At 38.8% G+C, this 13,548-nt stretch overlaps 1 protein-coding gene across 3 annotated transcripts in view; it reads right to left on the bottom strand.

Moving 5' to 3' along the window:
• The window catches only part of SPAG17 (sperm associated antigen 17), a 250,171-nt gene that overhangs the window by 130,438 nt on the left and 106,185 nt on the right, over window positions 1-13,548 (bottom strand). For all 3 annotated transcript variants that reach the window (XM_070467229.1, XM_070467228.1, XM_070467230.1), the window contains exons 16-17: window positions 11,165-11,226; window positions 10,486-10,599 (exon numbers count right to left, since the gene is read on the bottom strand). In XM_070467229.1, coding sequence (XP_070323330.1) covers window positions 10,486-10,599; window positions 11,165-11,226 — 176 coding nt within the window. The remainder of the gene's footprint in view (window positions 1-10,485; window positions 10,600-11,164; window positions 11,227-13,548) is intronic.

Below are 13,548 nucleotides of genomic sequence, written 5' to 3'. Positions count from 1 at the left end.
CTCTTGCATTCCTATACACTAACAATGAGAAAACAGAAAGAGAAATTAAGAAAACAATACCATTCACCATTGCAACAAAAAGAATAAAATACTTAGGAGTATATCTACCTAAAGAAACAAAAGACCTATACATAGAAAACTATAAAACACTGATGAAAGAAATCAAAGAGGACACAAACAGATGGAGAAATATACCGTGTTCATGGATTGGAAGAATTAATATTGTCAAAATGGCTATACTACCCAAAGCAATCTATAGATTCAATGCAATCCCTATTAAACTACCAACGGTATTTTTCACAGAACTAGAACAAATAATTTCACAATTTGTATGGAAATACGAAAAACCTCGAATAGCCAAAGTAATCCTGAGAAAGAAGAATGGAACTGGAGGAATCAATCTGCCTGACTTCAGACTCTACTACAAAGCCACAGTCATCAAGACAGTATGGTAGTGGCACAAAGACAGAAATATAGATCAATGGAACAGAATAGAAAGCTCAGAGATAAATCCACGAACCTATGGTCACCTTATCTTCGACAAAGGAGGCAAGGATATACAATGGAAAAAAGATAACCTCTTTAACAAGTGGTGCTGGGAAAACTGGTCAACCACCTGTAAAAGAATGAAACTAGAACACTTTCTAACACCATACACAAAAATAAACTCAAAATGGATTAAAGATCTAAATGTAAGACCAGAAACTATAAAACTCCTAGAGGAGAACATAGGCAAAACACTCTCTGACATAAATCACAGCAGGATCCTCTATGACCCACATCCCAGAATTTTAGAAATAAAAGCAAAAATAAACAAATGGGACCTAATGAAACTTAAAAGCTTTTGCACAACAAAGGAAACTATAAGCAAGGTGAAAAGACAGCCCTCAGATTGGGAGAAAATAATAGCAAACGAAGCAACAGACAAAGGATTAATCTCAAAAATATACAAGCAACTCCTCCAGCTCAACTCCAGAAAAATAAATGACCCAATCAAAAAATGGGCCAAAGAACTCAACAGACATTTCTCCAAGGAAGACATACAGATGGCTAACAAACACATGAAAAGATGCTCAACATCACTCATTGTCAGAGAAATGCAAATCAAAACCACAATGAGGTACCATTATACGCCAGTCAGGATGGCTGCTATCCAAAAGTCTACAAGCAGTAAATGCTGGAGAGGGTGTGGAGAAAAGGGAACCCTCTTACACTGTTGGTGGGAATGAAAATTAGTACAGCCACTATGGAAAACAGTGTGGAGATTTCTTAAAAAGCTGGAAATAGAACTGCCATATGACCCAGCAATCCCACTTCTGGGCATACACACCAAGGAAACCAGATCTGAAAGAGACACGTGCACCCCAATGTTCATCGCAGCACTGTTTATAATAGCCAGGACATGGAAGCAACCCAGATGCCCATCAGCAGACGAATGGATGAGGAAGCTGTGGTACATATACACCATGGAATATTACTCAGCCATTAAAAAGAATTCATTTGAATCAGTTCTAATGAGATGGATGAAACTGGAGCCCATTATACAGAGCGAAGTAAGCCAGAAAGATAAAGACCATTACAGTATACTAACACATATATATGGACTTTAGAAAGATGGTAACGATAACCCTATATGCAAAACAGAAAAAGAGACTCAGATGTATAGAAGAGACTTGTGGACTCTGGGAGAAGGCGAGGGTGGGATGTTTCAAGAGAACAGCATCGAAACATGTATATTATCTAGGGTGAAACAGATCACCAGCCCAGGTTGGATACATGAGACAAGTGCTCGGGCCTGGTGCACTGGGAAGACCCAGAGGGATCGGGTGGAGAGGGAGGTGGGAGGGGGGACTGGGATGGGGAATACATGTAAATCCATGGCTAATTCATTTCAATGTATGACAAAAACTACTGTAATGATGTAAAGTAATTAGCCTCCAACTAATAAAAATAAATGGAAAAAAAAATAAATAGAAAAACAACCAAACTTCTATTTTTGATGAATGTGTAGGTGGTTCTCAATCAATATTTGATAAGGTTTTATACAATTTCTCTCTTTTCCTTTAAAAAATTTGGCCACAACATTGCAAATCAACTATACTTCAATAAATTTAAAAAATTTGGCTTTTACCTATTATGTATTAATATTTTTCTTATTAATTTTTTCATTAAAAATGGAGACCTACTACATTCACAGAAAAACAAATAAGAAAGCTAAGACTTTTCTTTGAAGTATGATTAAGAGTTTTACAGAGGATTCTGGAGTTCAGAGATGTGTGTTTAAGAAGCAATTGATGGAACACCTGATATGGAGAGAATGGATTAGAGTGAAGAGAAAGTGAAATAGGCTGATGATATTACAGTAGATGGGGAGGATGGTAATTGGATTAAAGTAGCAGCAGTGGAGATGGTGAATACCCAGAGGTAATTTGAAGTAAACCCTCAAAACTCGATGATGGATCAGATATGTGGGACAAAGGAAAAGCTGAAGTAAGGAATGACTCTCAGCCTTTTGGCTTGACGCTGACATTTTCTGAGATGGATGAGGCGAGAAGCATGCTTAGGTGGGAAAGTTATTTGCTTCATGTGGGACACTAAATATTTAAGATGCCTATCAGAAATTCACTAATGCAGAACTCAAGATAGAGATAATTTGGAAGATAAACTTTTATGAGTCATCAAGATTAGACAAATTGTAGCAGATAAAGTCATTAAAAGAATGTTTACAGAGGAGAGAAGACAATTCAAGACTGAGGCTTGAGGCACTTCAATATTTAAACAGTAGGTAGGGGAGGACTCAACAAAACTGCAGAGGGAGCACTGGGGAGGAGCCCAGTGTGGAGCCTTGGAAACCAGGAGTGAACAGTGTTTTGTGGGGAAGTGATCAGCTTTGCGATGAAAAGGTCAAGGAAGATGAACAAAGAAGTGTTCATTAGGTTTGGCAGGACAATTACATGTGACCTTGAAAACTGAAGCTTCAGGACTTCCCTGGTGGTTCAGTGGCTAAGACTCCAGGCTCCCAACGCAGGGGGCCTGGGTTCCATCCCTAGTCAGGGAATTCGATTCCACATGCCGCAACTAAGAGTTCACATGCCGCAACAAAGATCTGGAGCAGCCAAATAAATAAATAAGTATTTTTTAAAAAGAAATAAAAGTTAAGCTTTTGTGGAGTGGGGAGGACAGGGCTAAAACAAAATAAAATCTGAAATGAACTTCCAGTTAAAAATGAAAGATTAAACACATACACTTCCTAATCCCTCACTAAAGGAACAGTCAAATTCGAGTTTTACTATCACAAAGTTGAAGCCCAAGGAAGATGAGACAAAAGAAATACTGTGGAGGCTAGAAAGCAGAAGAATAAATGGTAACTGATTTAGCAGAACATGGAAAGTCAAATTCCAAGATTAGTTTTAAGAGAGACCAGAAGGAGCTTTGTGAGCAGAAACACAGAAAGACTCAGGAAACGGCAGAGTTAGGTACCTCTGAAAGTGGAGTGAAAGTGGCAATGAAAACAGGAAGATTAATGTCTTTTAAGAAGCCTCAACCATTCTGAGCAGCCAGGGGACTGCCCATCTCTCACATCAGCAGAAGAAAGGAGGATTATTACTATAGAAGCTGACCCTGTGGATTTTTAAGGGGAGGGACCCTGGGCACCACCGAGGGAGAGCTGTACCACAGATGAAAGAGAATTCTGTAAAAGTTGAATTGGCATGGTCTAATAGAAATATAAGGTGAGCCACAAATGTGAGCCATGTGAGTAATTTAAAAATTTATAGTAGTCATATTTTAAAAGTTAAGGTAAAATTAAACTATATATTTTATTTAACATCAATACAAAAATTGCTAAGTACTCAGAAGCTACATGTGACACTAGCGGCTACCACATTGGACAGTGCAGATCTAGACACTGGGTGGTAAGAAATCTGAAACTCCTTCCCTCCATCATTCTTCAGCTCCTAAAACCCTGACAAGTTAGGTCTTGGAAGATGAGAGATCAGACTTTCTTCCCTAGAGACTCTAAATGGCACAAGAATATAGAATTAATACATCAACATTCATGGGTCTTTCAAGAACCGCGCCCCCCCACACCCAGCCAAATCACCCACCAACAAGGTCAGGTTATTGAGAACTTCCCCCACTTTGACTTTATGTAGTACTTCCTATCATATTTTTTTAGTATCTCATTATGAATATAAACAAAGAGGCAAATATCACTAGATGCTATTCTTCAATATGAAAAATGAAGACACCTCCCCAACAAAAGAATAGTTAAAACCTGGGGAAAGGAGTTTTCAGGGAGAAGACTTCAAAGGACTTTAGTATCCTCATAGAGATAAGAGAGGATACGGTACCAGGGAATGTGAAGAGTATGTTTTATAAATGTAATTTGTAATTATAAATATAACCTTATGATATTAATATTATAACAACAGATACAGAAGACTCGATAGAAAAATTCGATGAAAGCAGAGACATATTTCCAGAATAAGAAGAAAAGCTGTTGGAAACTTGGAAGGAAAGGATAAGGAAACTGGAAGTTCAGTCTAGGAGTCCAATATCAGAACAACAGGAGTTTCAGAAAGAAAGACTAAAGAAAAGGGAGGGGAGGTGATTATTAGAGTGATGACTGTATAATATTTCCCAGAATGTAATGATCAGAGATTCTGGATTATACTGGGCTCCCTGGTGCAATATTAGGAATAGAACCACACATCAAGGCATATCAACAGGAAATCGAGAACACCGGAACAAAAAGAAAATCTTAAAGACCTTACAGAGAGAAGAAAAAACACAGACTCAACTGATCAGGAATCAGAATTTCATTGTTTTTTTTTTCTTCTCAAGGACAATCTGGAAAGCTAGAAGACTATTGAGGAATGGCTTCAAAATGTTGAAGGAAAATACTTTTTAACTTAGCATCTTATATAAAGCCAAACTGGCAGTTAAAAGTATAGAATTAAGGTATTTTCAAACATCCATCACCTCAAAAAGTTCCCTGCCATTTATGTTAACTCAGGAGGCAACTTGAAAAGACAGTCCCCTACAAAAAGAGAGTAACCCAAGAGAGAGGACAGCATGGGCTGTAGAAGACAGTATCTAACTGGAAATAGAGGCAAAGGATCTGGCCAGGATGACAGCAAGGGGGATGGCAGGACCACAGCTGTGTAGCATGCTCTCTCTGAGAACTGGTACAATTTCCTTTGCAGCTTTGTATAGTAGCTTCTGGCAGTGGTCATCAATCCTTGGTATATTTTAGCTTGGATCTGCATCATTCTAATCTCCACCTCTCTGGTCACAAAATATTCTCCCTGTGTGTCTTTAGTTGGTTATTTTCTTCTTCTTACAAGGACATAAATCACATTTGATTGGAGCTCACTATAATGACCTCATCTTAACTTAATTACATCATTTAGACACCTTAATTCCAAATAATCTACTTTCAGGTCCTGGGTATAAGGAGTCTAAAAAACCTTTTGAGGGACACTGTTCAACATAAAACAATTCACACTGATAGTGAAAGTTGCTCAGTTGGTTCTGACTCTTTGCGACCCCACGGACTATAGAGTCCATGGAATTTTCCAGACCAGAATAATGGAGTGAGTAGTCTTTCCCTTCTCCAGGGGATCTTCCCAACCCTGGGATCAAACCCAGGTCTCCTGCACTGTAGGCGGATTCTTTACCAGCTGAGCTACCAGGGAAGCCTACAGTTCACCTTGTGGCCTCTCAAATTCATATCTTTCCCATGTATAAAATATATTCACCCAATCCCAACATCCTTCAAAGTTTTAACCCTTTCAAGCATCAACTCTAAGTCTCAAATGTTATCTAAATATCTTCTAAGTGTGGGTGTTACTAAGTTTCCTGTCCATCCTTGGGCAAAATTCCTGTTCACCTGTGACCCTGTAAACCCAGAAAACAAGTAGAGGGCAAGCAGAGGTTCAGAATACACAGGAAAGATATTGCTTAGACAACACAACTGATGGAATACCTGTTAGGTTTGAATGTACTGAGCAGAGATTTACTCTAGAGTAGAGAATTTGGGGGAGAGTAATGACAAATGTTTATCAAACTAAACAAATAAAAAGGAAATGTAATCCAGGATACTACACAGTGCAGCTGTGAATCAGTTCAGTTCAGTCGCTCAGTTGTGTCTGACTTTCTATGATCCCATGGACTGCAGCACGCCAGGCTTTCCTGTCCATCACCAACTCCCAGAGTCTACTCAAACTCATGTCCATTGAGTCAGTGATGCCATCCAACCATCTCATCCTCTGTTATCCCCTTCTCCTCCCGCCTTCAATCATTCCCAGCATCAGGGTCTTTTCAGTGAGTCAGCTCTTCACATCAGGTGGCCAAAGTATTGGAGTTTCAGCTTCAGCATCTGTCCTTCCAATGAATATTCCTTTAGGATGGACTGGTTGGATCTCCTTGCTGTCTAAGGGACTCCTAAGAGTCTTCTCCAACACCACAGTTCAAAAGCATCAGTTCTTCGGGGCTCAGATTTCTTTATAGTCCAACTCTCATTCAAACATGACTACTGGAAAAATCATAGCTTTGACTAGATGGACCTTTGTTGGTGAAGTAATGTTTTTCCTTTTTAATATGCTGTCTAGGTTGGTCAAAACTTTTCTTCCAAGGAGCAAGTGGCTTTTAATTTCATGGCTGCAGTCACCATCTACAGTGATTCTGGAGCCCAAAAAGATAAAGTCTCTCACTGTTTCCATTGTTTCCCCATCTATTTCCCATGAAATGATGGGACCAGATGTCACAATCTTGGTTTTCTGAATATTGAGTTTCAAGCCAACTTTTCCATTCTCTTCTTCCCCTTTCATTAAATGGTTCTTTAGTTCTTCTTCACTTTCTGCCATAAGTGTGGTGTCATCTGCATATCTGAGGTTATTGATATTTCTCCTGGCACTCTTGATTGCAGCTTGTGCTTCATCCAGCCTGGCATTTTGCATGATGTACTCTGCATATACGTTAAATAAGCAGGGTGACAATATTCAGCCTTGACATACTGCTTTCCCTATTTTGGAACCATCCTGTTGTTCCATATTCTGTTTTAACTGTTGCTTCTTGACCTGCATACAGATTTCTCAGGAGGCAGGCCAGGTGGTCTGGTACTCCCATCTCTTTTAAGAATTTTCCACAGTTTGTTGTGATCCACACAGTCAAAGGCTTTGGCACTAGTCAATAAAACAGAAGTAGATGTTTTTCTGGAACTCTCTCGCTTTTTTTGTGATTCAACGGATGTTGGCAATTTGATCTCTGGTTCCTCTGCCTTTTCTAAATCCAACTTGAACATCTGGAAGTTCACGGTTCACATACTGTTGAAGCCTGGTTTGGAGAATTTTGAGAATTACTTTGCTAGAGTGTGAGATGAGTGTAATTGTGCAGTAGTTTAAGCATTCTTTGACACTGCCTTCCTTAGGAATTGGAATGAAAACTGATCTTTTCCAATCCTGCGGCCACTGCTGAGTTTTCCAGATATGCTGACAAATTGAGTGCAGCACTTTCACAACATCATCTTTTAGGATTTGAAATAGTTCAACTGGAATTTCATCACCTCCACTAGCTTTGTTCATAGCGATGCTTCCTAAGGCCCACTTGACTTCCTTCGCATTCCAGGATGTCTGGCTCTAGATGAATGATCACACCATCATGATTATCTGGGTCATGAAGATCTTTTTTGTATAGTTCTTCTGTGTATTCTTGCCACCTCTTAATATCTTCTGCTTCTGTTATGTCTATTCCATTTCTGTCCTTTATGTGCCCATCTTTGAGTGAAATGCTACCTTGGTATCTCTAGCTTTCTTGAAGAGATCTCTAGTCTTTCCCATTCTATTATTTTCCTCTATTTCTTTGCACTGATCACCGAGGAAGGCTTTCTTATCTCTCCTTGCTACTCTTTGGAACTCTGCATTCAAATGGGTATATCTTTCCTTTTCTCCTTTGCATTTCTTTTTCTCCAGGATGGTCTTGATCACAGTCTCCTGTACAATGTTACCAACCTCCATCCATAGTTCTTCAGGCACTCTATCATATTTAATCCCTTGAATCTATTTGTCATTTCCACTGTATAATTGTAAGGGATTTGATTTAGGTCATAACTGAATGCTCTAGTGATTTTCTCTATTTTCTTCAATTTAAGTCTGAAATTGGCAATAAGGAGTTCATGATCTGAGCCACAGTCAGCTCCCAATCTTGTTTTTGCTGACTGTATAGAGCTTCACCATCTTTGGCTGCAAAGAATGTAATCAATCTGATTTCGGTGTTGACCATCTGGTGATGTCCATGTGTAGAGTCTTCTCTTGTGTTGTTGGAAGAGGGTGTTTGCTATGACCAGTGCATTCTCTTGGCAGAACTCTATTAGCCTTTGCCCTGCTTCATTCTGTATTCCAAGGCCAAATTTGCCTGTTACTCCAGGTGTTTCTTGACTTCCTCCTTTTGCATTCCAGTCCCCTATAATGAAAACATCTTTTTTTGGGTGTTAGTTCCAGGTCTTGTAGAACTTCACAGAACCATTCAACTTTAGCTTCCTCAGCATTACTGGTCAGGGCATAGACTTGGATTACTGTGATGTTGAATGGTTTGCCTTGGAAATGATCAGAGATCATTCTGTCAGTTTTGAGATTGCATCCAAGTACTGCATTTTGGACTATTTTGTTGACTATGATGACTATCCCATTCCTTCTAAGGGACTCTTGCCCACAGCAGAAGATAGAAGGGTCATCTGAGTTAAATTCACCCATTCCAGTCCATATTAGTTTGCTGATTCCTAAAATGTCAATGTTCACTCTTGCCATCTCCTGTTTGACCACTTCCAATTTGCCTTGATTCATGGACCTAACATTCCAGGTTCCTATGCAATATTGCTCTTTACAGCATTGGACTTTACTTCCATCACCTGTCACATCCACAGCTAGGTGTTGTTTTTGCTTTGGCTCCATCTCTTCATTCTTTCTGGAATTATTTCTCCACTGATCACCAATAGCATATTGGGCACCTACCGACCTGGGGAGTCCATCATTCAATGTCCTATCTTTTTGCCTTTTCATATTGTGTCAGCTGTGAATAGCACTTATCTAACTGAAATATGATAAATCTTGAAATCTAATAAAAAATTACAATATGGTAAAAAGTTTCAGAGACTGACAAGGTTTGACTTTATGAGTGTATATATGTATGTATAGGAGTGTATGAGTGAGTGTATGTGCATGTCTCAGTGTGTTTTATACGGGGGTGGGCAAGTTGTTTGTTCAAGAGGGAGTCAGTTGATGATGATAACTAAATATCTTGTTATTTAGAAATAACTGAGTTAAGTAACAAAAGAAACAGGTAAATACCTTGAAGATTTTTACCTCTGGGAATTGTGTCATGGCATGGGTGTGTGCATGCTCAGTTGTGTCTCTTTGCGACCCCATCCACTGTAGCCTGCCAGGCTTCTCTGTCCATGGACTTCTCCAGGCAAGAATACTAGAGTGGGTTATCATTTCTTTCCTCCAGGGGATCTTCCCCACTCAGGGATTTGGCTCCTGCATTGGCAGGCAAATTTGTTACCACTGAACCACCTGAAAAGCTCCATGGGTATGGAAGGGACCTGGTACTTTTCACAAGACTCTTTACACAACGTTTTGGCTTTAAAAAATAAGTGGACGTAAAATTTTGATAAAGGTAAAATTTAAATTAAAAGGATAAAAGAAAACAGTGTACAAGTTTTTGCATAAAATGTAAAACCAACAAAAAGAGCTTTAGAATTACTCATTATTTTGCGCAGTGGTTATTTTGCGTAGTGGTTATTTTGCGTGTTGGTTAAGAGCACAGGTTCTGGGTCTGATGTCTTGGGTTTGTTGGTATCTTGCTTCTCTCATTCATCAACCAGTGAGACCCTTTCCAGTGTGACCTTGGACAAAAGTTACTGGTGGTTCAGGTGCCTCAGTTTTCTACTATTTAAATAGTTTCTACTTCATAGGATTAGAAGAGATTAAATAAGCTAGTAATACGTTGCACAGTCAGACACAACTGAAGCGACTTAGCAGCAGCAGCAGCAGATGTTAAGTGCTCAGTAAATGTTAGCCATCACAGTTTACACTGAATTGTTAATTGCATCAGAAAATATTTAGAAATGTTGCGAAAACTGAAGAGAGCTAACAGGCAATATGGGGAAATATAAGGTTGCTTCCCAATAACATCTTACTTTTATTACTATGTTTAAAAAAAAAAAAACAAAAACATGTGCAGCAGTCATGCACATATCTTTTTTTTTTTTTCTTAAGAGACTTCATAAAAAAACATCCTTTAAGAAAGTATATTTTAAACTATTTTGGGCATGCATAGCACAGTCTGGGAAAAAACTCACTTTATAGCTGAAGTAAATGGGAATATTGATCTGAAATAGATCTGAGAGTGACCTAGAAGTGAACTGTTCTAAATCACACTGAGCCTCCCCAGACCAATCTGATGAGACTCATAGCCCATTAATACCTGAAGCAGAACTTCTGGTTTAAAATGTTCAGTAAAACTCCAGTCCATTAGATTGCGTTGCTGGGTTTTCTTTATGTCGTCTAACTCAGCTTCTACAGTCATCTTCTTTGGTTTCTTAAAAAAAAAAAAAATCAGAGGAATACAATTTCAGCTTTAATTTGTTTAAGTCCAAATGAAGCCCTCTTGGACTCCATCAACTAACTAGCATGCACTCCATCTAATTGGGGGAAATCTGCATATGTATAAATCCATATGGCAACATTTTAAGAGAACTGCTGCCAGAAAAAGTATGCCTTTGACTCTTTTTTTTATGGGCAACATAATCTAAATATTTTTATTGTTAGGTTATACTCTTCTGAGTCCTGTTAGCAATTATAGGCAGGTTTTCTGAACTCACTTCAAGACAGCATTAGTTTTACATAGCTGTATGGTCAGCAGGTGTTCGTGACGTTGCCAAGCCACACTGTCTAGAGAGAAGCATGGAGCCTGGAAGTTTTGCTTGAGCGGCTAGTGAAATTAACTCCTTTCTCTCCAGTTGGAACCGAGCTAGGGAGGGGGGTGTCTGAACAATCCCTTCTCCTCTAGTATCAGCTCCTTCCTGCTAAGTTTCTCTCTTTTTTAGTTCATGGTTTTCTCAGATCTTACTGGCATCTACACTTTTAGGGCAATAATTCCCTACCTTTTCAAGAAGATCAGCATTTGTGACCGCTTCATCTTTGATCTCATTGTTCATGGTCTGCTCTGTAAATCAAAGACACCAACATCCAGTTGTGTTTGGGCTTTGTTCTCTCTTTGGTCAATGCTGTGCCTCTCTGTTGCCATGTGATCTATGTTTCTGTGCTGAAAAGGTAATTCCTGAAAGGCATGTTTCATGCCTCCAAAAAGGTGTTTTTGTCGATAATTCTAAATTAGTGTCTACCTAGAAAAGCTATACTAAGTCTTTTGAAAAGAACCCAGCTCCCTATATAATACATTCCTAAATCATATATTAGATATTTTGCCTTCAGACTGTATGGCTCGCTTCTGACAATGTACTTTTATCTTGCAAGCTGCAAATAGTTACTGATTAAACTATGTCAACTGCTCACCACACACTGTTGTCTGTTATGATGCTGGTACTATCACAAAGCCTTTTCAAATTTCTGGGTTGTATCTTATGAATGACAGACTAGGACAGCAGCAGGAATGTATGGAAAGGAGAACCACCTTAAAAAAGCACCTCCTACTAGAAAAAGCAATACCAGACACTATCCTGTTAAGCTTTATCCACATTCATTAACAATTTATTAACTTAAGACCCATTTAATGGGCATCTGCAGATTTACAGAGTTTTTAAAAGTTAGTTAAATGAATAAAATGAATAGGGAGCTGCATTCCACGGGGCCCCTTATCATGGACACACTAGCTCTCCCTGTGACCAAAGAGTATACTTATGTGATAACTGGGACTGTGATAACCGCCTTGAGTACTAAAAACACAGCCATAAATGGAGAGAGAAGAAAGAGACTGATGCTGTTGATTTCTGAATCACCCTGTCTCAGCAAATCTTAAAGTTAACAGATATGTTATGTAGAGGAATTCCATGATGTATGAGTTTCACATGGATAAACAGAGACACTTAACTGTGAATGTTTCAGAATTTGTGATATGCTCTTGTGACTGTGAATCTCTAATAAAGAAAGAAATCAGGGACATAGCATATTCCAAATCTGACCAAAGTAATAAAGGGGGGGGGTTTGAATCTTGTAACATATCTGTCATACTGCTGAAAGACAGCCAGTCTGACTTTTTATCACCCTCAGAATAACAGCAAATTAATCCCTAGGAAGTCATATATAAAATGGCTCCAGCTTGACTTTCCAATCACACCTCCTTCCACTCTCCCTGGCTCATTCCACTCCAGACTCACTGGCTTGCTTGTTGTATCTTGAAGTTTTTGAACTTGATTTTCTCTCTGTCTGGAATGCTTTGCTTTTAGATAGTCATCTGTTTCAAAGCCTTCATTCATATTGCTGTTCAATTGTCACCTCCTCAAGAGTCTTCTGCTTCTTATCCTATTTGATTTTTGATCATAGCATTTATCCATGCCTAACAATATTTGTGTCTCTCCATCTCAAATGTGAATTCCTGGAGAATAAGAACTTCTATTTTCCCTAACCATACTCTGAGCACCCAATACATGGTAGGAACTCAGTAAATATATATATATATATATATTTGACTAAGAGAAATCTACATCATGTATTAAAACTGGAAATAAATATCGAGCCATAGAGAGAGTGCAGAAATGTGGAAGAAATCCCACAACAAAAGCTTATTTGTGGGGTAAGCATAAGCTCAGCTGGTAAAGAATCTGCCTGCAATGCGGGAGACCTGGGTTCGATCCCTGGGTTGGGAAGATCCCCTGGAGAAGGGAAAGGCTACCCACTCCAGTATTCTGGCTTGGAGAATTCCATGGACAGTCCATGGGTTCACAAAGAGTCGGACATGACTGAGCAACTTTCACTTTCACAAGATCTAAATTTTCATTGCATGGCAAAGAGAACCACATCTGGGCTTCTAGAGGGAGTAGCTAGTTACATCTAAGCAAGATAGGCCAAATGTTTTACTTGCCTCGAGGAGCATAGCTACTTATATTTTTGCTACTAGTTCCATCTCACCTTGGGCTGGTGAGGGTGACAGCATGAATGTTCCATTCTGATTTATAAGAAAACTATAAATTCAATTCAGTTTTAATATTTATATAATACAGACACTCAAGAGAAAACTCAGGCCAACTATGACTCTAAATAGACCATTATGTCCCAAGTGTCCTTGAAGCAATTGATATGCAATCTGTGGAATAAAAATTATTCTATTCTATGGGCTGCCAGATTTCTGGGAGACTTGATATTCCCTCCAGTGTCTAAGGATCCAATAGAAAAAAAGTCTCCAGTTTAGAGAATATGTTTTAAAAAACTGTGCATCAGATATTTTGTCAAAGGAAAGAACATTTTAAGACTAATCTGAACTCTATTTAGTAGTAGAGTAAAAGTCATTTTTTTTTCTTTCTTCCTGATTTCT

This window comes from Odocoileus virginianus, chromosome 5, assembly GCF_023699985.2.
Source record: "Odocoileus virginianus isolate 20LAN1187 ecotype Illinois chromosome 5, Ovbor_1.2, whole genome shotgun sequence".
Taxonomy (NCBI): Eukaryota; Metazoa; Chordata; class Mammalia; order Artiodactyla; family Cervidae; genus Odocoileus; species Odocoileus virginianus.
This window is presented reverse-complemented; position numbering and strand designations above follow the sequence as displayed.